Below are 20,852 nucleotides of genomic sequence, written 5' to 3'. Positions count from 1 at the left end.
TCTAATCGACCTGGCCCGGGTATCCTGGAAGGATATTGACCTCATCCCGTCAGTAGAGGATGCCTGGTTGTTCTTCAAAAGTGCCTTCCTCACCATTCTAAATAAGCATGCTCCTTTCAAAAAATGTAAAACTAAGAACAGATATAGCCCTTGGTTCACTCCAGACTTGACTGCCCTTGACCAGCACAAAAACATTTTGTGGCACACTGCACTAGCTTCGAATATAGCCTTTAGTTGCGATATGCAACTTTTCTGGAAAGTCAGGAACCAATATACACAGTCAGTTAGGGAAAAAAGGCTAGCTTTTTCAAACAGAAATTTGCATCCTGCAGCACTAATTCCAAAAAGTTTTGGGACACTGTAAAGTCCATGGAGAATAAGAGCACCTCCTCTCAGCTGCCCACTGCACTGAGGCTAGAAAACACTGTCATCACCGAAAAATCCACGATAATTGAGAATTTCAATAAGCATTTCTCTATGGCTGGTCACGCTTTCCACCTGGCTACCCCAACCTCGATCAACAGCTCTGGACCCCCCGCAGCAACTGGCCCAAGCCCCCCCCTGCTTCTCCTTCACCCAAATCCAGAAAGCGGATGTCCTGAAAGAGCTGCAGAATCTAGATCCCTACAAATCATCTGGGCTAGACAATCTGGACCCTCTCTTCCTAAAATGATCTGCCGCCATTGTCGCAACCCCTATTACTAGTCTGTTCAACCTCTCTTTTTAATCTTCCGAGATTCCTAAAGATTGGAAAGAGACTGCAGTCATCCCCCTCTTCAAAGGGGGTGACACTCTAGACCCAAACTGTTATAGACCTATATCTATCCTACCCTGCCTCTAGACCAAAACTGTTACAGACCTATATCCATCTTGCCCTGTCTTTCTAAAGTCTTCGAAAGCCAAGTGAACAAACAGATCACCGACCATCTCGAATCCCACCGTACCTTCTCCACTATGCAATCCGGTTTCCGAGCTGGTCACGGGTGCACCTCAGCAACGCTCAAGGTCCTAAACGATATCATAACCACCATCGATAAAAAAAACAGTACTATGCAGCCCCCTTCATCGACCTGGCCAAGGCTTTCGACTCTGTCAATCACAATATTCTTATCGGCAGAATCAACAGCCTTGGTTTCTCTAATGACTGCCTCGCCTGGTTCACTAACTACTTCTCAGATAGAGTTCAGTGTCTCTATGGGGGTGCCACAGGATTCAATTCTCAAACCGACTCTTTTCTCTGTATATATCAATGATGTCGCTCTTGCTGCAAGTGATTCTTTGGTCCACCTCTAAGCAGGCGACACCATTCTGTATACATCTGGCCCTTCTTTGGACACTGTCAAGAAACCTCCAAACAAGCTTCAATGCCATACAACACTCCTCCTCCAACTGCTCTTAATTGCTAGTAAAACGCTAAATGCTAAATGCTCTTCAACCGATTGCTGCCCGCATTCCCCCGCCCGCCTAGCATCACTACTCTGGACGGTTTTGACTTAGAATATGTGGACAACTACAAATACCTAGGTGTCTGGTTAGACTGTAAATTCTCCTTCCAGGCTCATATTAAGCATCTCCAATCCAAAATTAAATCTAGAAGCGGCTTCCTATCTTGCAACAAAGCCTCCTTCACTCATGCTGCCAAACATACCTTTGTAAAAATGACGTATCCTACTGATCCTTGACTTCGGCGATGTAATTTACAAAATAGCCTCCAACACTCTACTTAGCAAATTGGATGCAGTCTATCACAGTGCCATCCGTTTTGTCACCAAAGCCCCATATACTACCCACCATTGCGACCTGTATGCTCTCGTTGGCTGGTCCTCGCTACATATTCGTCGCCAAACCCACTGGCTCCAGGTCATATACAAGTCTTTGCTATGTAAAGCTCCGCCTTATCTTAGCTCACTGGTCACCATAGCAACACCCACCTGTAGCAAGCATTCCAGCAGGTATATTTCACTGGTCATCCCCTTTCCTTCCAGTTCTTTGCTGCCAATGACTGGAACGAAATATAAAAATCACTGAAGTTGGAGACGTATATCTCCCTCACTAACTTCAAGCAACGGCTGTCAGAGCAGCTTACCAATCGCTGCAGCTGTACACTGCCCATCTGTAAATAGCCCACCTAACCAACTACCTACCTCATCCCCATATTTATTTTTGTTTTTTACTGCTCTTTTGCACACCAGTATTTCTACTTGCACATCCTCATCTGCACATCTATCACTCCAGTGTTAATTTACTAAATTGTAATTACTTTGACCCTATGGCCTATTTATTGTCTTACCTCCTTACTTCATTTGCACACACTGTATACAGATCTTCTATTATGTTATTGACTGTATGTTTGTTTATCCCATGTGTAACTCTGTTGTGGTTTTTTCACACTGCTTTGCTTTATCTTGGCCAGGTTGCAGTTGTAAATGAGAACTTGTTCTCAACTGGCCTACCTGGTTAAATAAAGGTCTTCTCAACTGGCCTACCTGGTTAAATAAAGGTGTTCTCAACTGGCCTACCTGGTTAAATAAAGGTGTTCTCAACTGGCCTCCCTGGTTAAATAAAGGTGTTCTCAACTGGCCTACCAGGTTAAATAAAGGTGTTCTCAACTGGCCTACCAGGTTAAATAAAGGTGTTCTCAACTGGCCTACCAGGTTAAATAAAGGTGTTCTCAACTGCCCTCCCTGGTTAAATAAAGGTGTTCTCAACTGGCCTACCAGGTTAAATAAAGGTGTTCTCAACTGGCCTCCCTGGTTAAATAAAGGTGTTCTCAACTGGCCTACCAGGTTAAATAAAGGTGTTCTCAACTGGCCTACCAGGTTAAATAAAGGTGTTCTCAACTGGCCTACCAGGTTAAATAAAGGTGTTCTCAACTGGCCTACCTGGTTAAATAAAGGTGTTCTCAACTGGCCTCCCTGGTTAAATAAAGGTGTTCTCAACTGGCCTCCCTGGTTAAATAAAGGTGTTCTCAACTGGCCTCCCTGGTTAAATAAAGGTGTTCTCAACTGGCCTCCCTGGTTAAATAAAGGTGTTCTCAACTGGCCTACCAGGTTAAATAAAGGTCTTCTCAACTGGCCTACCTGGTTAAATAAAGGTGTTCTCAACTGGCCTCCCTGGTTAAATAAAGGTGTTCTCAACTGGCCTCCCTGGTTAAATAAAGGTGTTCTCAACTGGCCTCCCTGGTTAAATAGGGTTAGGTTTTTCTTTTTTAAATGACATCTTGATTATTACAAGATGTAACCTCGCTCTCTCTCTGTTTATACATTACCATACTGGTGCTTTCGCAACAAGTTCAGTGGAAGTCAGAAGAGGCCCGCGCCGCACGCACGCACACACACACACACACACACACACACACACACACACACACACACACACACACACACACACACACACACACACACACACACACACACACACACACACACACACACACACTACAAAATAAAAACTCACCCACCCAATTTCTGAGAAGATGATATGATCTCTTTATGACCTTACTACTGTGAAGTGATCACACACACACCTGATAAACGGTGTGTTCTATGTTTGGCCATAATGGTTGGTGAAATGTTAGATGTGTTCTTTATGAAGACCTGAAACATAGAGGGTCATACTTCTAGTGAGAAACAGAGCAACGGGCATAGAGAGAGTAAGAGAGAGGGAGAGAGAGCGACGGTATGGAAGGAAAGAAAGATAGAAGGAAAGATGTAAAGAGAGGGAGAAAGAGTAAGATATAGAAGGAAAGAGAGAGAGAGGGAGAGAAAGAGAGAAAATGGGGAACAAATTATCATTGTCCCCTGGTTGGTGAAAATGTCAAATGTGTTCTTTATGAAGAGCTGATGTAATTACTCTCTTCTGCGATGGAGTAATGATGATGAACTCAAGGACAAGGTTGCCATGAGAACAGAGGGAAATAAGGTCACTAATACCACAGCCTCCAACTGAATAGGACAGGGTTGATTAGAATAGGAAGAGGAGAGGAGGAGAGATGGATGGATGGATAAATGAGAGGAAGGAAGAGCAAAGTGCTGAACTCTCCATTCTCAGATTAGTGAGAAAAGAGAGAAGCATTTAGTCCTGGCAAGGAACTAATTGACTTTTCCCTGTCTCTGTTTCTCTCTTCATCCTTCTCTGCCTTTCCCTCTGTCTCAGTTTCCCTCTCTCACACACTAACAAACAGTCCCATTGTCTCAGTGACAGTAGTCTAAAGATTTAGCCTTGAGAGTCATTCATTATTCTGTGAGAGAAAGTCAAATTTCAGACGTCTCTCTCTCTCCCTACATTCGTGGACTGGGTAACAACCATTGACTGTATATAAATGGACATCGATGACGTCACACCACTCATTCTTATGTGACGACTCAATAGTGCATTTGAAGCTCAAGAAGTCGGTTTTAGCCAAGATGGTGTCTCATGGAGCGGATTCTCAAGACATAACATGTGCAGTTTGATCTCCTCCAGGAGGTGACGTAGCAGGCTAGCTAATTTCTGACTCCTCTCATTGAGTATGTCAAGTTGAAGGTCGACTAGGGTTCTGCAGGCTACTGTAGCAACTACATTATAATGTATAACTCCGTGTGAGATTTTTAAAAAAGAAGACATAAATCTGGTATAAATCTGGTGTATTAGAAGCAATTATTGGTACCATGATTGTCATAAAAAAAATATATATATATTTACACAAATGTTACCATTCACTATAATGGGTGGGAATCCTGCTTCCTGAAAACCACAGCCTGCAGTACCCGTCAGCCTTGAACTTCAGGGCTTCAACGTGAGGAGGAATTTGTTCTCCCCGAGTAACAACCCCTGGCTGTGATGATCCAGGCCAGTGTTAGGGGGATAAAGGGAGGATCAGGAAGATAGGACAGAGAAGAGGAGACATTTTATCTTGGTGGTTCACGGGCCTCAGAGCTTCAGGGCCTCTGTCTGGGCTGGACCTTCCCTCTGTCTGAGGACTTTTACAATGTTACATCTTTTCAGAACAGAGTTATCTTGTCAAATTCTAATCTTCCTAAGTTCACCTCCAAACAGCAGGTCCAGTAATATTTCCAAGGTAAGGACAGAGATGGAACATACAGTATGCGAGTGAGTGAGTGAGTGAGTGAGTGAGTGAGATTGATGGAAAGAAGAGACATCCTGTAGAGAAAGAGAGTCAGGCCTGTCAGAAGTGTTTGATCCTCAAAAGTAGACCAGTATCAACTATATCATCTTCTTTCCCTGAACCAGACGGTTAAATTAAAACCATAGAAATATAATGGGGATGTCAGTTCTTTTCAATGTATTTCTATTTGTGATGCATCTTCTATTTCTGCATACAGCTACATCCAACCCAGTACAACGTCACCACGCACAGATTTAAAACAAGTGACATCAGCTATTCTCCACAACATAGCGAAGCTAGCATAATTAGCGTCTGGCAGCTAACTATAATTAGCACGTAATTGCTAACTACCGCAGCGATCCAAAACTTCAATAAATAACCCTTTACACTGAGTGTCAAGGAGCAGAAATTTCTTTAGCTTTGCTTGATATGCCTTTAAATGCTTGATCATTAAGGGCGGCGGAGGGCTCTCCTCCTGGCTCCCCTCCTGGCTCCCCTCCTGACTCTCCTCCTGACTCTCCTCCTGACTCTCCTCCTGACTCTCCTCCTGACTCCCCTCCTGGCTCCTCTCCTGGCTCCCCTCCTGGCTCCTCTCCTGGCTCCCCTCCTGGCTCCCGTAGCTTCATATCACAGCGTGGCCAAATGCTTCTAATGACATGTTCATAAGACAGGAAGATATAAATGTTATAACAGCCCAGAAGGAGTCTGGGAATGTGCAGAATTCTCTATCACTCAATTTAAGGGCTTTATTGGGCATGGGAAACATATGTTAACATTGCCAAAGCAAGTGAACTAGATAATTAACACAAATGAAAAGTAAACATTACACTCACAAACGTTCCAAAAGAATAAAGACATTACACATGTCATATTATGTGCAAATAGTTCAAGTACAAAATGGAAAATAAATAAATACAAATTCTTTGTGGATCTATGTAATCTGAGGGAAATATGTGTCTCTAATATGGTCATACATTTGGCAGGAGATTTTGTGGGCAGTGTGCACATAGCCCGTATCCTCTTGAGAGTCAGGTCTGCCTATGGCAGCCTTTCTCAATAGCAAGGCTATGTTCACTGAGTCTGTAGACTTCCTTTCAGGTGGTTGTAGAATTTAACGGCTCTTTTCTGGATTTTGATAATTAGCGGGTATCGGCCTAATTCTGCTCTGCATGCATTATTTGGTGTTTTACGTTGTACACAGGGATATTATTGCAGAATTCTGCATGCAGAGTCTCAATTTGGTGTTTTTCCCATTTTGTGAATTCTAAGTTGGTGAGCTAACCCCAGACCTCACACCCATAAAGGGCAATGAGTTCTATAACAGATTCAAGTATTTTTAGCCAGATCCTAATTGATATGTCAAATTGATGTTCCTTTTGATGGCATAGAAGGCCCTTCTTGCCTTGTCTCTCAGCTCGTTCACAGCTTTGTGGAAATGACTGTGGCGCTGATGTTTAGGCCGAGGTATGTATCGTTTTTTGTGTGCTCTAGGGCAACGGTGTCCAACTAGAATGTGTATTTGTGGCCCTTTTTTGGAAGACCATTATTTTGGTCTTGATGAGATTTACTGTCAGGGCCCAGGTCTGACAGAATCTATGCAGAAGATCTAGGTGCTGCTGTAGGCTCTCCTTGGTTGGGGACAGAAGCACCAGATCATCAGAAAACAGTAGACATTTGACTTCAGATTCTAGTAGGGTGAGGCGGGTTTTTTTTTTCCTCTCTCTCTCTCTTAATTATCTACTATCAGATAAGACAGACAGACTGGGAGGGAGATGGAGATAGAGAGCGAGAGAGATCACTATCAGAGTCAGTGATAATGAGGAGAAAGGTGGAAACAGAATTAAATCATCAGAATGAATGGTCTGAATAGACACACACATACACAATGATGAGGATAATGGGGAAATCTGTGTGATGTGAATCCTGTCCATAGAGCTCTCCATAGAAGAGGACACACCTGGAGGCCACAGACCTGCAAAGAGCATAGTGTGTCTGTGAATGGCCGTCTGCTCATCAGACATTCACCATTGCCAGAACTCTCTCATCACACATTGTTATGACTGAAGTACTACTGCTATTCTAAAATAGGCTGTTTGGATCCTGATTTTTTTTATTATTTTTTTTTATTTCACCTTTATTTAACCAGGTAGGCTAGTTGAGAACACCTTTATTTAACCAGGTAGGCTAGTTGAGAACACCTTTATTTAACCAGGTAGGCTAGTTGAGAACACCTTTATTTAACCAGGTAGGCTAGTTGAGAACACCTTTATTTAACCAGGTAGGCTAGTTGAGAACACCTTTATTTAACCAGGTAGGCTAGTTGAGAACACCTTTATTTAACCAGGTAGGATAGTTGAGAACACCTTTATTTAACCAGGTAGGCTAGTTGAGAACACCTTTATTTAACCAGGTAGGCTAGTTGAGAACACCTTTATTTAACCAGGTAGGCTAGTTGAGAACACCTTTATTTAACCAGGTAGGCTAGTTGAGAACACCTTTATTTAACCAGGTAGGCTAGTTGAGAACACCTTTATTTAACCAGGTAGGCTAGTTGAGAACACCTTTATTTAACCAGGTAGGCTAGTTGAGAACACCTTTATTTAACCAGGTAGGCTAGTTGAGAACATCTTTATTTAACCAGGTAGGCTAGATGAGAACACCTTCTCATTTAACCAGGTAGGCTGGAGAAGATATTTAACCAGGTAGGCTAGTGTGAACAGACAAACACAGATTTAACCAGGTAGGCTAGTAAACAATTTAACCATTTAATTAGTTGAAACAAGTCAAGTCAATAACACAGTTGAGAACACCTTTAGAACAAAAAGGGTAGGCTAGTCTATATAACCAGGTAATGTGTGCAAAAGGCATGAGGAGGTAGGCGAATAATTACAATTTTGCAGATTAACACTGGAGTGATAAATGATCAGATGATCATGTACAGGTAGAGATATTGGTGTGCAAAAGAGCAGAAAAGTAAATAAATAAAAACTGTGGGGATGAGGTAGGTGAAAATGGGTGGGCTATTTACCAATAGATTGGTTGAAAGGAGAGATTTATTCACCCCACTCCCTGGGTAACAGTTTGATTTGAATGGTCAATGCGCATCCACTGACCCGCAGCTACTGTGCCTCAGGATAATACTACAGTTTAACCAGTAGAATATGCCAGATAGTGCGATACAAAAGCTGTTAGATATTATAATAATACACATCAATGACTGTCACTTTGTGTCAACTTATTGAAACTAATGGCCATTTATGAAACAGATGATTACAGTCAATCAGCCACAGTACGACCACCGTTTTTATTAAAAACATTAAAGGACCATGTTTTAGTCCGATAGCCAACAACTCTTCTCATATATATTCTGCAGCACACATATAACTGTGTATATTAAAGGTTACTGGTATTGGATCATATCGTTAGGACATGAGATAAGACACTTCTGAGAGGAAGACAGTGATACTGATCTCAGACGATTCTGGGTATAAAAAACATGAAAAACCCACTGGAAATGTTTGCCTTATCTCCACTGATTCAATGACAGCACATCCTGAAGCCTGGTCTCACACACACACACACACACACACACACACACACACACACACACACACACAACCTGCTTTGCCTTTGTATAAATACCTATCAGTGAAAAGCTTACATTATTACGATTGTGTAGAATACTGTATGTATCTGAGATGAAGTCACCATATTCCTCAGCAAGAAGACAGAAGGCCGAGAGTATAGAGCACTCTAAATAATCTTCCTGTACGACCCCTCACTGTATTCCCCAAACCTCCTACCAGAAGAAGGCAGGATATGTTGTATCCAGCATCACTGAAAGAATCTGATCACAGGAAGAGTGTTGGGTCTACTGTGTAGATGTGGTTTCCTGGCTCTGTACAATGACCACTACGGAGGAAGATACAAGGCTGAACACACACACACACACACACACACACACACACACACACACACACACACACACACACACACACACACACACAAGACAAGCACACACACACACTGTGTGTGGTCAGCTAACGAGGATGCAGACCAGATGGGAATGTTAGAATGTAAACTATGCACAGTAACAATAATCACCAGAGGTTACTGTGAACCACTGCAACACAGGACTCCAGTTCTAGCCATACAGATATACACACATGTCCTACATGTCTCTGGTTCTAGTGGTTGACCCGGTCTGAGGAGCAGAATGGGCAGTACAGGGCTATAAGACAATGGAAGTGGGATAAAGACACCGCCCATAGACACTGATCTACGATCCGTTTTGTGTTTTCCTCCCTAATGGTAGAAGTTTGTTGAGGGTAAGCTGATCCTAAACCTTTAGTAAAACTGTAGTGACAGTACGCTGTTTCCACTACATGAGACAGCAGCAATCCTTAGCATTAGCTCTGCAAAAACACAGTCCCACAGTTAGCTTGTAAATTAGGTCTGACAGAGGAAAGAGACTGTGTGTGTGTGTGTCTGTGTGTCTGTTAGAGAGAACTAACACACACACAGACACATATGTGTGTGTTAAAACCACAGTTCCACAGAGATAGCTCATAAGTAGGCCTGCAGCTAAAAGCAGGAAACAGCCTGTGAGTGAGTGAGTGAGTGAGTGTGCGCGTGAAAACTTCACAACAGCAGGAAGTTAAGAATATGGTCTACCTCCCCTCTTCCTCCCTCTTTCACCTCCCACCCACTCTCATCTGCCTCTCATCTTCCTCCCCCCTCTCATTCCTCTTTTCCTCTCCTCTTCTCCCTCTCAATCTTCCTCTGATCCCTCCTCCCCCTCTCTTCCTCCCCACATCATCTCTCAACTGCATCTCATCCTGCCCCCCATCTGCCTCCCTTCCATCCCTCCTCATCTCTCGTAATTACATCAGTGTGTCAGAACAGGAACAGGATATGGGAGACTAGTATGTTCTAGTCTAGTGTGTCTGCTGCTCTGACACTGATACAGGGCTGTCTGAACAGAGCTAACAACACTGATACAGGACTGTCTGAACAGAGCTAACAACACTGATACAGGGCTGTCTGAACAGAGCTAACAACACTGATACAGGACTGTCTGAACAGAGCTAACAACACTGATACAGGGCTGTCTGAACAGAGCTAACAACACTGATACAGGACTGTCTGAACAGAGCTAACAACACTGATACAGGGCTGTCTGAACAGAGCTAACAACACTGATACAGGGCTGTCTGAACAGAGCTAACAACACTGATACAGGGCTGTCTGAACAGAGCTAACAACACTGATACAGGGCTGTCTGAACAGAGCTAACAACACTGATACAGGGTTGTCTGAACAGAGCTAACAACACTGATACAGGGCTGTCTGAACAGAGCTAACAACACTGATACAGGGCTGTCTGAACAGAGCTAACAACACTGATACAGGGCTGTCTGAACAGAGCTAACAACACTGATACAGGGCTGTCTGAACAGAGCTAACAACACTGATACAGGGCTGTCTGAACAGAGCTAACAACACTGATACAGGCCTGTCTGAACAGAGCTAACAACACTGATACAGGGCTGTCTGAACAGAGCTAACAACACTGATACAGGGCTGTCTGAACAGAGCTAACAACACTGATACAGGGCTGTCTGAACAGAGCTAACAACACTGATACAGGGCTGTCTGAACAGAGCTAACAACACTGATACAGGGCTGTCTGAACAGAGCGAACAACACTGATACAGGGCTGTCTGAACAGAGCTAACAACACTGATACAGGGCTGTCTGAACAGAGCTAACAACACTGATACAGGGCTGTCTGAACAGAGCTAACAACACTGATACAGGGCTGTCTGAACAGAGCTAACAACACTGATACAGGGCTGTCTGAACAGAGCTAACAACACTGATACAGGGCTGTCTGAACAGAGCTAACAACACTGATACAGGGCTGTCTGAACAGAGCTAACAACACTGATACAGGACTGTCTGGACTAGTAAGAGGCAATGGCATGGGCTTTTCTCATTGAATTATGTAAAAGAGGGAGAGAGAGAGAAAGACGGGAGAGACATAATGACAGAGAGAATGAGAAAGAGAGATATGATGAGAAAACAATGGAGAAAGTGATCAGTATTCGAGTGTGTGAAAAGTCCTTGTTTTGAGACCCAGATAAGGATGCGTGTGTCAGTTGGAGCTTGAGGCACATTTCCTCATTAAGCACAAATACAACTTGGTTTGCTTTCCTCTGAATCACTTGAGGGTTTATTTCTGTGTGAGTCCAGTAGTGTCCCCCAAATGGCAGCCTATTCCCTACAGTGCACCTCTTCTGACCACAGCCCTATGGGTTTCCCTATCTGAAAGTAGTGCACTATAAAGGGAATAGGCTGCCATTTGGGAAGCCGAGCAGAACATGTAGCCACAGATAAATCAGTGCACCATAATTAACTGTGTTGACTGGCTCAGCCTTCAGCTCCTCTGTGATGTAACCCTAACAACAACAACCACACACACACACACACACACACACACAAAGCAGAGGTCAGAACAGCAGAGACCACAGCAGAGCAGAGCGCAGAGCTGCTAATAGTCAAACACTAACGAAACAGGACGGAGTCTGGAAACTAGGTGTATATTGTCCTGCACAATCAGGATGCTTCCTTCCCAACCAGGAACAGGGATGAGTCCCATCTAGGAGGGCTAGGAGGAGTCCAAAACTCACTCATTCAATTCCCTGTCCTGCCCACTCCATCCCTAACAGATTTTAATGCACAATGGAAGGCAATAAACAACTTTTCTGATAAGCTGTTTTCTATGTGGCATCAATATTAGTCAGAAAGTGGAAATAGGATAATTTGTCATAAAGTCAGTCTCCTCTAAAACTGAGTTTGTCATGACTTATTTGAGGGTTGGGTTGTGACTTCGACAATGCTCACTTGCCCACTAACATGGGATACACAGCTGCGGTGAGGGCACTGTATCCAATCCTATTTTTTTACTTGAGAAATATTGCACTGAACACCTTAGCTAGATGTAAAATGTGTGATTAAAACCTCAGCATAAAACGTCAAAATGATTTACAGGTTTCTTTAATTATTTTAGATTCATTCTGACTATCTTGAAGAAGTGAAACTGGCTTTGTTCCTATGGTGTATCATGGGGCACAAACATCACACCACATCCCCAAGACTGAAATGTCATTTTTCTTAATGAGCAACAGAGAAACACATGCAGGAATCAGTGCGTTCGGACACTCTTTAAGCTCCCGTCCCGACACGTGACTACTAATCTTTTTCCTTCCATTCCCTCCCTCCATCCCTCCTGTTTAGGGATTGACACAAATCTCTGTCGTTTGGTGCAGCAGTCAATGATGTGATCTGCTACTCTGTGGATTTGGAGGAGAGCACTGATAAATCCCCCCCCCCCAACCTCCGTCAACAAACAATTGTCAGCACCCCCACCCCCAAAACATCGCCCCGTGGCTATGTCTGGCCCATCAATGTGTCTGATCTGTTGTTTGGGTTTACTGCTGTCGGAGAGAAAGAGAAGAAAGCGAGATAAAAAGAGCGAGAGGAGAAGAGAGAGAGGCGAAGAGAGAGAGGAGAAGAGAGAGAGGAGAAGAGAGAGAGGAGAAGAGAGAGAGGCGAAGAGAGAGAGGAGAAGAGAGAGAGGAGAAGAGAGAGAGGCGAAGAGAGAGAGGAGAAGAGAGAGAGCGAGGTGTGAAATTGGGTCATCCTTTCATACTATGTTAGTGGCAGATGCTCCCCTGACATGCACCTGACACACACACACACCTCCCCCCACACATGTGTATCCCCACAAAGCACACACACAAAGAAGGGGGCATCAAGAAGGGAGTGAACTCTCCATGCAGAGACAGAAGTGATGGACACACACGTTGCCAGTAGAGACTGTTATCTAGCTGCTTCTTTAGAGGAGCTCCAGTCACCACGGAGACAGCAGGCCTCACTATAACAACCACTGAGGCTTTTACTGCCTCGCTGTCTCTCTCACACACAGGTTGGTGGTTTCTCTTACTGCGCTAACAAACACATACAGTACGCTGGAGGATGCCCCCCAAGACACACACACACGCACACACACACGCACACACCTGATAGTCAGTATCAACAACAAGTACGAGAAAGAGTCAGCCATACCTTCATCTTCCAACAGGAATTCATGGCTGCTAGATCCTTGAAGCCACACACACCCTCAGACACCCCACACACAGACAAAGGAACCTGGGGGAGTTACATGTCCCTGTGTAAATCCTCTCAGGGGAGACGAAACAACCATTAGTAAATACACAAGTAGAGCTGTAGCAATGTCACCCAGCCATCTCTTCGGTAATGACAGCTCCCATAACACACCCTGAGACAAAGACAGAATGAGCAGCGATAGAGAGAAGGAGGGATAGTCGACAGAAAGGCTACCCTACAGGCTCTGAGCTGCTGCTATTTGTCTGGACTTGCCCGCTCTGTCTCTCCTGGTTACTATACACACACACACTGAGCAAACCCGGCAGGGACGTAATCTGATTGGCCCAAGCCCCAATTTCCTCCAGCTGATCCCAATGAGGGGAGGGGCTATCTAATGCATTATTCATGTGTGGGAGTCAATTTAAAGTATTCCCACTGCTCACTCAGCTTAACCAGTCCCTCCCCCTAACCTCTCTCAGCCTGTCCCCTGACACACACAGGCTTGTTCCATTCAGATGAGAACACAGATTCACCAACCTACACCAATCAGAGAGGATCTTACTGGCGATCCAATCCCCACCAGGGAGAGAGGGAAGTGAAGGTGTTATCAGCTGACAGAGGTTAATTTATTAAAGTCATCCTGACAGCTGACAGAGGTTAATTTATTAAAGTCATCCTCACAGCTGACAGAGGTTAATTTATCAGTCATCCTCACAGCTGACAGAGGTTCATTTTTTAAAGTCATCCTGACAGCTGACAGAGGTTCATTTATTAAAGTCCTCCTCTCAGTTGATAGAGGTTAATTTATTAAAGTCCTCCTCTCAGTTGATAGAGGTTAATTTATTAAAGTCATCCTGACAGCTGACAGAGGTTAATTTATTAAAGTAATCCTCACAGCTGACAGAGGTTAATTTATTAAAGTCATCCTGACAGCTGACAGAGGTTAATTTATTAAAGTCATCCTGACAGCTGACAGAGGTTAATTTATTAAAGTCATCCTCACAGCTGACAGAGGTTCATTTATTAAAGTCATCCTGACAGCTGACAGAGGTTAATTTATTAAAGTCATCCTCACAGCTGACAGAGGTTAATTTATTAAAGTCATCCTGACAGCTGACAGAGGTTAATTTATTAAAGTCATCCTGACAGCTGACAGAGGTTAAAGTCATCCTGACAGTTGACAGAGGTTAATTTATTAAAGTCATCCTGACAGTTGACAGAGGTTAATTTATTAAAGTCATCCTGACAGTTGACAGAGGTTCATTTATTAAAGTCATCCTGACAGCTGACAGAGGTTAATTTATTAAAGTCATCCTGACAGTTGACAGAGGTTAATTTATTAAAGTCATCCTGACAGTTGACAGAGGTTAATTTATTAAAGTCATCCTGACAGTTGACAGAGGTTAATTTATTAAAGTCATCCTGACAGTTGACAGAGGTTCATTTATTAAAGTCATCCTGACAGCTGACAGAGGTTAATTTATTAAAGTCATCCTCACAGCTGACAGAGGTTAATTTATTAAAGTCATCCTGACAGCTGACAGAGGTTAATTTATTAAAGTCATCCTGACAGTTGACAGAGGTTAATTTATTAAAGTCATCCTGACAGTTGACAGAGGTTAATTTATTAAAGTCATCCTCACAGCTGACAGAGGTTAATTTATTAAAGTCATCCTGACAGCTGACAGAGGTTAATTTATCAGTCATCCTCACAGCTGACAGAGGTTAATTTATCAGTCATCCTCACAGCTGACAGAGGTTCATTTTTTAAAGTCATCCTGACAGCTGACAGAGGTTCATTTATTAAAGTCATCCTCTCAGTTGATAGAGGTTAATTTATTAAAGTCCTCCTCTCAGTTGATAGAGGTTAATTTATTAAAGTCATCCTGACAGCTGACAGAGGTTAATTTATTAAAGTAATCCTCACAGCTGACAGAGGTTAATTTATTAAAGTCATCCTGACAGCTGACAGAGGTTAATTTATTAAAGTCATCCTGACAGCTGACAGAGGTTAATTTATTAAAGTCATCCTCACAGCTGACAGAGGTTAATTTATCAGTCATCCTCACAGCTGACAGAGGTTCATTTTTAAAGTCATCCTGACAGCTGACAGAGGTTCATTTATTAAAGTCCTCCTCTCAGTTGATAGAGGTTAATAATTATTAAAGTCCTCCTCTCAGTTGAAAGTCCTCCTCTCAGTTGACAGAGGTTAATTTATTAAAGTCATCCTGACAGCTGACAGAGGTTAATTTATTAAAGTCATCCTCACAGCTGACAGAGGTTAATTTATTAAAGTCATCCTGACAGCTGACAGAGGTTAATTTATTAAAGTCATCCTGACAGCTGACAGAGGTTAATTTATTAAAGTCATCCTCACAGCTGACAGAGGTTATTTATTAAAGTCATCCTGACAGCTGACAGAGGTTAATTTATTAAAGTCATCCTCACAGCTGACAGAGGTTAATTTATTAAAGTCATCCTGACAGCTGACAGAGGTTAATTTATTAAAGTCATCCTGACAGTTGACAGAGGTTAATTTATTAAAGTCATCCTGACAGTTGACAGAGGTTCATTTATTAAAGTCATCCTGACAGTTGACAGAGGTTAATTTATTAAAGTCATCCTGACAGCTGACAGAGGTTAATTTATTAAAGTCATCCTGACAGTTGACAGAGGTTAATTTATTAAAGTCATCCTGACAGTTGACAGAGGTTAATTTATTAAAGTCATCCTGACAGTTGACAGAGGTTAATTTATTAAAGTCATCCTGACAGCTGACAGAGGTTCATTTATTAAAGTCATCCTGACAGCTGACAGAGGTTAATTTATTAAAGTCATCCTGACAGCTGACAGAGGTTAATTTATTAAAGTCATCCTGACAGCTGACAGAGGTTAATTTATTAAAGTCATCCTGACAGTTGACAGAGGTTAATTTATTAAAGTCATCCTGACAGCTGACAGAGGTTAATTTATTAAAGTCATCCTCACAGCTGACAGAGGTTAATTTATTAAAGTCATCCTGACAGCTGACAGAGGTTAATTTATCAGTCATCCTCACAGCTGACAGAGGTTAATTTATCAGTCATCCTCACAGCTGACAGAGGTTCATTTTTTAAAGTCATCCTGACAGCTGACAGAGGTTCATTTATTAAAGTCCTCCTCTCAGTTGATAGAGGTTAATTTATTAAAGTCCTCCTCTCAGTTGATAGAGGTTAATTTATTAAAGTCATCCTGACAGCTGACAGAGGTTAATTTATTAAAGTAATCCTCACAGCTGACAGAGGTTAATTTATTAAAGTCATCCTGACAGCTGACAGAGGTTAATTTATTAAAGTCATCCTGACAGCTGACAGAGGTTAATTTATTAAAGTCATCCTGACAGTTGACAGAGGTTAATTTATTAAAGTCATCCTGACAGCTGACAGAGGTTAATTTATTAAAGTCATCCTCACAGCTGACAGAGGTTAATTTATTAAAGTCATCCTGACAGCTGACAGAGGTTAATTTATTAAAGTCATCCTGACAGTTGACAGAGGTTAATTTATTAAAGTCATCCTGACAGTTGACAGAGGTTAATTTATTAAAGTCATCCTGACAGCTGACAGAGGTTAATTTATTAAAGTCATCCTGACAGCTGACAGAGGTTAATTTATTAAAGTCATCCTGACAGTTGACAGAGGTTAATTTATTAAAGTCATCCTGACAGCTGACAGAGGTTAATTTATTAAAGTCATCCTGACAGTTGACAGAGGTTAATTTATTAAAGTCATCCTGACAGTTGACAGAGGTTAATTTATTAAAGTCATCCTGACAGCTGACAGAGGTTAATTTATTAAAGTCATCCTCACAGCTGACAGAGGTTAATTTATTAAAGTCATCCTGACAGCTGACAGAGGTTAATTTATTAAAGTCATCCTGACAGTTGACAGAGGTTAATTTATTAAAGTCATCCTGACAGCTGACAGAGGTTAATTTATTAAAGTCATCCTCACAGCTGACAGAGGTTAATTTATTAAAGTCATCCTGACAGCTGACAGAGGTTAATTTATTAAAGTCATCCTGACAGCTGACAGAGGTTAATTTATTAAAGTCATCCTGACAGCTGACAGAGGTTAATTTATTAAAGTCATCCTGACAGTTGACAGAGGTTAATTTATTAAAGTCATCCTGACAGCTGACAGAGGTTAATTTATTAAAGTCATCCTCACAGCTGACAGAGGTTCATTTATTAAAGTCATCCTGACAGTTGACAGAGGTTAATTTATTAAAGTCATCCTGACAGTTGACAGAGGTTAATTTATTAAAGTCATCCTGACAGTTGACAGAGGTTAATTTATTAAAGTCATCCTCACAGCTGACAGAGGTTCATTTATTAAAGTCATCCTCTCAGTTGATAGAGGTTAATTTATTAAAGTCATCCTGACAGCTGACAGAGGTTAATTTATTAAAGTCCTCCTCTCAGTTGATAGAGGTTAATTTATTAAAGTCATCCTGACAGCTGACAGAGGTTCATTTATTAAAGTCATCCTGACAGTTGACAGAGGTTAATTTATTAAAGTCATCCTGACAGTTGACAGAGGTTAATTTATTAAAGTCATCCTGACAGTTGACAGAGGTTAATTTATTAAAGTCATCCTGACAGCTGACAGAGGTTAATTTATTAAAGTCATCCTCACAGCTGACAGAGGTTAATTTATTAAAGTCATCCTGACAGCTGACAGAGGTTAATTTATTAAAGTCATCCTGACAGCTGACAGAGGTTCATTTATTAAAGTCATCCTGACAGCTGACAGAGGTTAATTTATTAAAGTCATCCTGACAGTTGACAGAGGTTAATTTATTAAAGTCATCCTGACAGCTGACAGAGGTTCATTTATTAAAGTCCTCCTGACAGCTGACAGAGGTTCATTTATTAAAGTCATCCTGACAGCTGACAGAGGTTAATTTATTAAAGTCATCCTGACAGCTGACAGAGGTTAATTTATTAAAGTCATCCTGACAGCTGACAGAGGTTAATTTATCAGTCATCCTCACAGCTGACAGAGGTTAATTTATCAGTCATCCTCACAGCTGACAGAGGTTCATTTATTAAAGTCATCCTCTCAGTTGACAGAGGTTCATTTATTAAAGTCATCCTGACAGCTGACAGAGGTTAATTTATTAAAGTCATCCTCACAGCTGACAGAGGTTAATTTATTAAAGTCATCCTGACAGCTGACAGAGGTTAATTTATTAAAGTCATCCTGACAGCTGACAGAGGTTAATTTATTAAAGTCATCCTGACAGTTGACAGAGGTTAATTTATTAAAGTCATCCTGACAGCTGACAGAGGTTAATTTATTAAAGTCATCCTCACAGCTGACAGAGGTTAATTTATCAGTCATCCTCACAGCTGACAGAGGTTAATTTATTAAAGTCATCCTGACAGCTGACAGAGGTTAATTTATTAAAGTCATCCTGACAGCTGACAGAGGTTAATTTATTAAAGTCATCCTCACAGTTGACAGAGGTTAATTTATTAAAGTCATCCTGACAGTTGACAGAGGTTAATTTATTAAAGTCATCCTGACAGCTGACAGAGGTTAATTTATTAAAGTCATCCTGACAGTTGACAGAGGTTAATTTATTAAAGTCATCCTCACAGCTGACAGAGGTTCATTTATTAAAGTCATCCTCTCAGTTGATAGAGATTAATTTATTAAAGTCATCCTGACAGCTGACAGAGGTTAATTTATTAAAGTCATCCTGACAGCTGACAGAGGTTCATTTATTAAAGTCATCCTGACAGCTGACAGAGGTTAATTTATTAAAGTCATCCTGACAGCTGACAGAGGTTAATTTATCAGTCATCCTCAAAGCTGACAGAGGTTAATTTATTAAAGTCATCCTCACAGCTGACAGAGGTTCATTTTTAAAGTCATCCTGACAGTTGACAGAGGTTAATTTATTAAAGTCATCCTGACAGTTGACAGAGGTTAATTTATTAAAGTCATCCTGACAGTTGACAGAGGTTAATTTATTAAAGTCATCCTGACAGTTGACAGAGGTTAATTTATTAAAGTCATCCTGACAGTTGACAGAGGTTAATTTATTAAAGTCATCCTCACAGCTGACAGAGGTTCATTTATTAAAGTCATCCTCTCAGTTGATAGAGGTTAATTTATTAAAGTCATCCTGACAGCTGACAGAGGTTCATTTATTAAAGTCCTCCTCTCAGTTGATAGAGGTTAATTTATTAAAGTCATCCTGACAGCTGACAGAGGTTCATTTATTAAAGTCATCCTGACAGCTGACAGAGGTTCATTTATTAAAGTCATCCTCACAGCTGACAGAGGTTAATTTATTAAAGTCATCCTGACAGCTGACAGAGGTTAATTTATCAGTCATCCTCACAGCTGACAGAGGTTAATTTATCAGTCATCCTCACAGCTGACAGAGGTTCATTTATTAAAGTCATCCTCTCAGTTGACAGAGGTTCATTTATTAAAGTCATCCTGACAGCTGACAGAGGTTAATTTATTAAAGTCAATCCTCACAGCTGACAGAGGTTAATTTATTAAAGTCATCCTGACAGCTGACAGAGGTTAATTTATTAGTCATCCTCACAGCTGACAGAGGTTCATTTATTAAAGTCATCCTCTCAGTTGACAGAGGTTCATTTATTAAAGTCATCCTGACAGCTGACAGAGGTTAATTTATTAAAGTCATCCTCACAGCTGACAGAGGTTAATTTATCAGTCATCCTCACAGCTGACAGAGGTTCATTTATTAAAGTCCTCCTCTCAGTTGACAGAGGTTAATTTATTAAAGTCATCCTGACAGTTGACAGAGGTTAATTTATTAAAGTCATCCTGACAGTTGACAGAGGTTAATTTATTAAAGTCATCCTGACAGTTGACAGAGGTTAATTTATTAAAGTCATCCTGACAGTTGACAGAGGTTAATTTATTAAAGTCATCCTGACAGTTGACAGAGGTTAATTTATTAAAGTCATCCTCACAGCTGACAGAGGTTCATTTATTAAAGTCATCCTCTCAGTTGATAGAGGTTAATTTATTAAAGTCATCCTGACAGCTGACAGAGGTTCATTTATTAAAGTCATCCTGACAGCTGACAGAGGTTCATTTATTAAAGTCATCCTCACAGCTGACAGAGGTTAATTTATTAAAGTCATCCTGACAGCTGACAGAGGTTAATTTATCAGAGGTTAATTCATCCTCACAGCTGACAGAGGTTAATTTATCAGTCATCCTCACAGCTGACAGAGGTTCATTTTTAAAGTCATCCTGACAGCTGACAGAGGTTCATTTATTAAAGTCATCCTGACAGCTGACAGAGGTTAATTTATTAAAGTAATCCTCACAGCTGACAGAGGTTAATTTATTAAAGTCATCCTGACAGCTGACAGAGGTTAATTTATTAAAGTCATCCTGACAGCTGACAGAGGTTAATTTATTAAAGTCATCCTGACAGTTGACAGAGGTTAATTTATTAAAGTCATCCTGACAGCTGACAGAGGTTAATTTATTAAAGTCATCCTCACAGCTGACAGAGGTTAATTTATTAAAGTCAT

The 20,852-nt window shown here is 41.4% G+C and overlaps 1 protein-coding gene and 1 long non-coding RNA gene across 9 annotated transcripts in view; one reads left to right on the top strand and one right to left on the bottom strand.

The window, feature by feature from the left end:
- Window positions 1-20,852, bottom strand: part of LOC118369862 (E3 ubiquitin-protein ligase MARCHF8-like) — a 196,065-nt gene that overhangs the window by 67,348 nt on the left and 107,865 nt on the right. Inside the window, exon 1 of one of the 8 annotated variants that reach the window (XM_052498752.1) lies at window positions 13,238-13,577. The exons of the other annotated variants lie outside the window; for them this stretch is intronic. Coding sequence (XP_052354712.1) covers window positions 13,238-13,261 — 24 coding nt within the window. The 5' untranslated portion in view covers window positions 13,262-13,577. Of the gene's footprint in view, window positions 1-13,237; window positions 13,578-20,852 lie in introns of those variants that run through there. 8 annotated transcript variants of the gene reach the window in all.
- LOC127916550 (uncharacterized) lies at window positions 2,538-2,898 on the top strand. The gene is made up of 2 exons (XR_008095329.1): window positions 2,538-2,665; window positions 2,765-2,898. It is a non-coding gene; the product is annotated as an uncharacterized LOC127916550 (long non-coding RNA).

Source organism: Oncorhynchus keta, chromosome 36 (assembly GCF_023373465.1).
Source record: "Oncorhynchus keta strain PuntledgeMale-10-30-2019 chromosome 36, Oket_V2, whole genome shotgun sequence".
In the NCBI taxonomy this organism is placed as follows: Eukaryota; Metazoa; Chordata; class Actinopteri; order Salmoniformes; family Salmonidae; genus Oncorhynchus; species Oncorhynchus keta.
The sequence above is the reverse complement of the archived record's forward strand: the minus strand, read 5'-3'. Positions and strand labels throughout refer to the sequence as shown.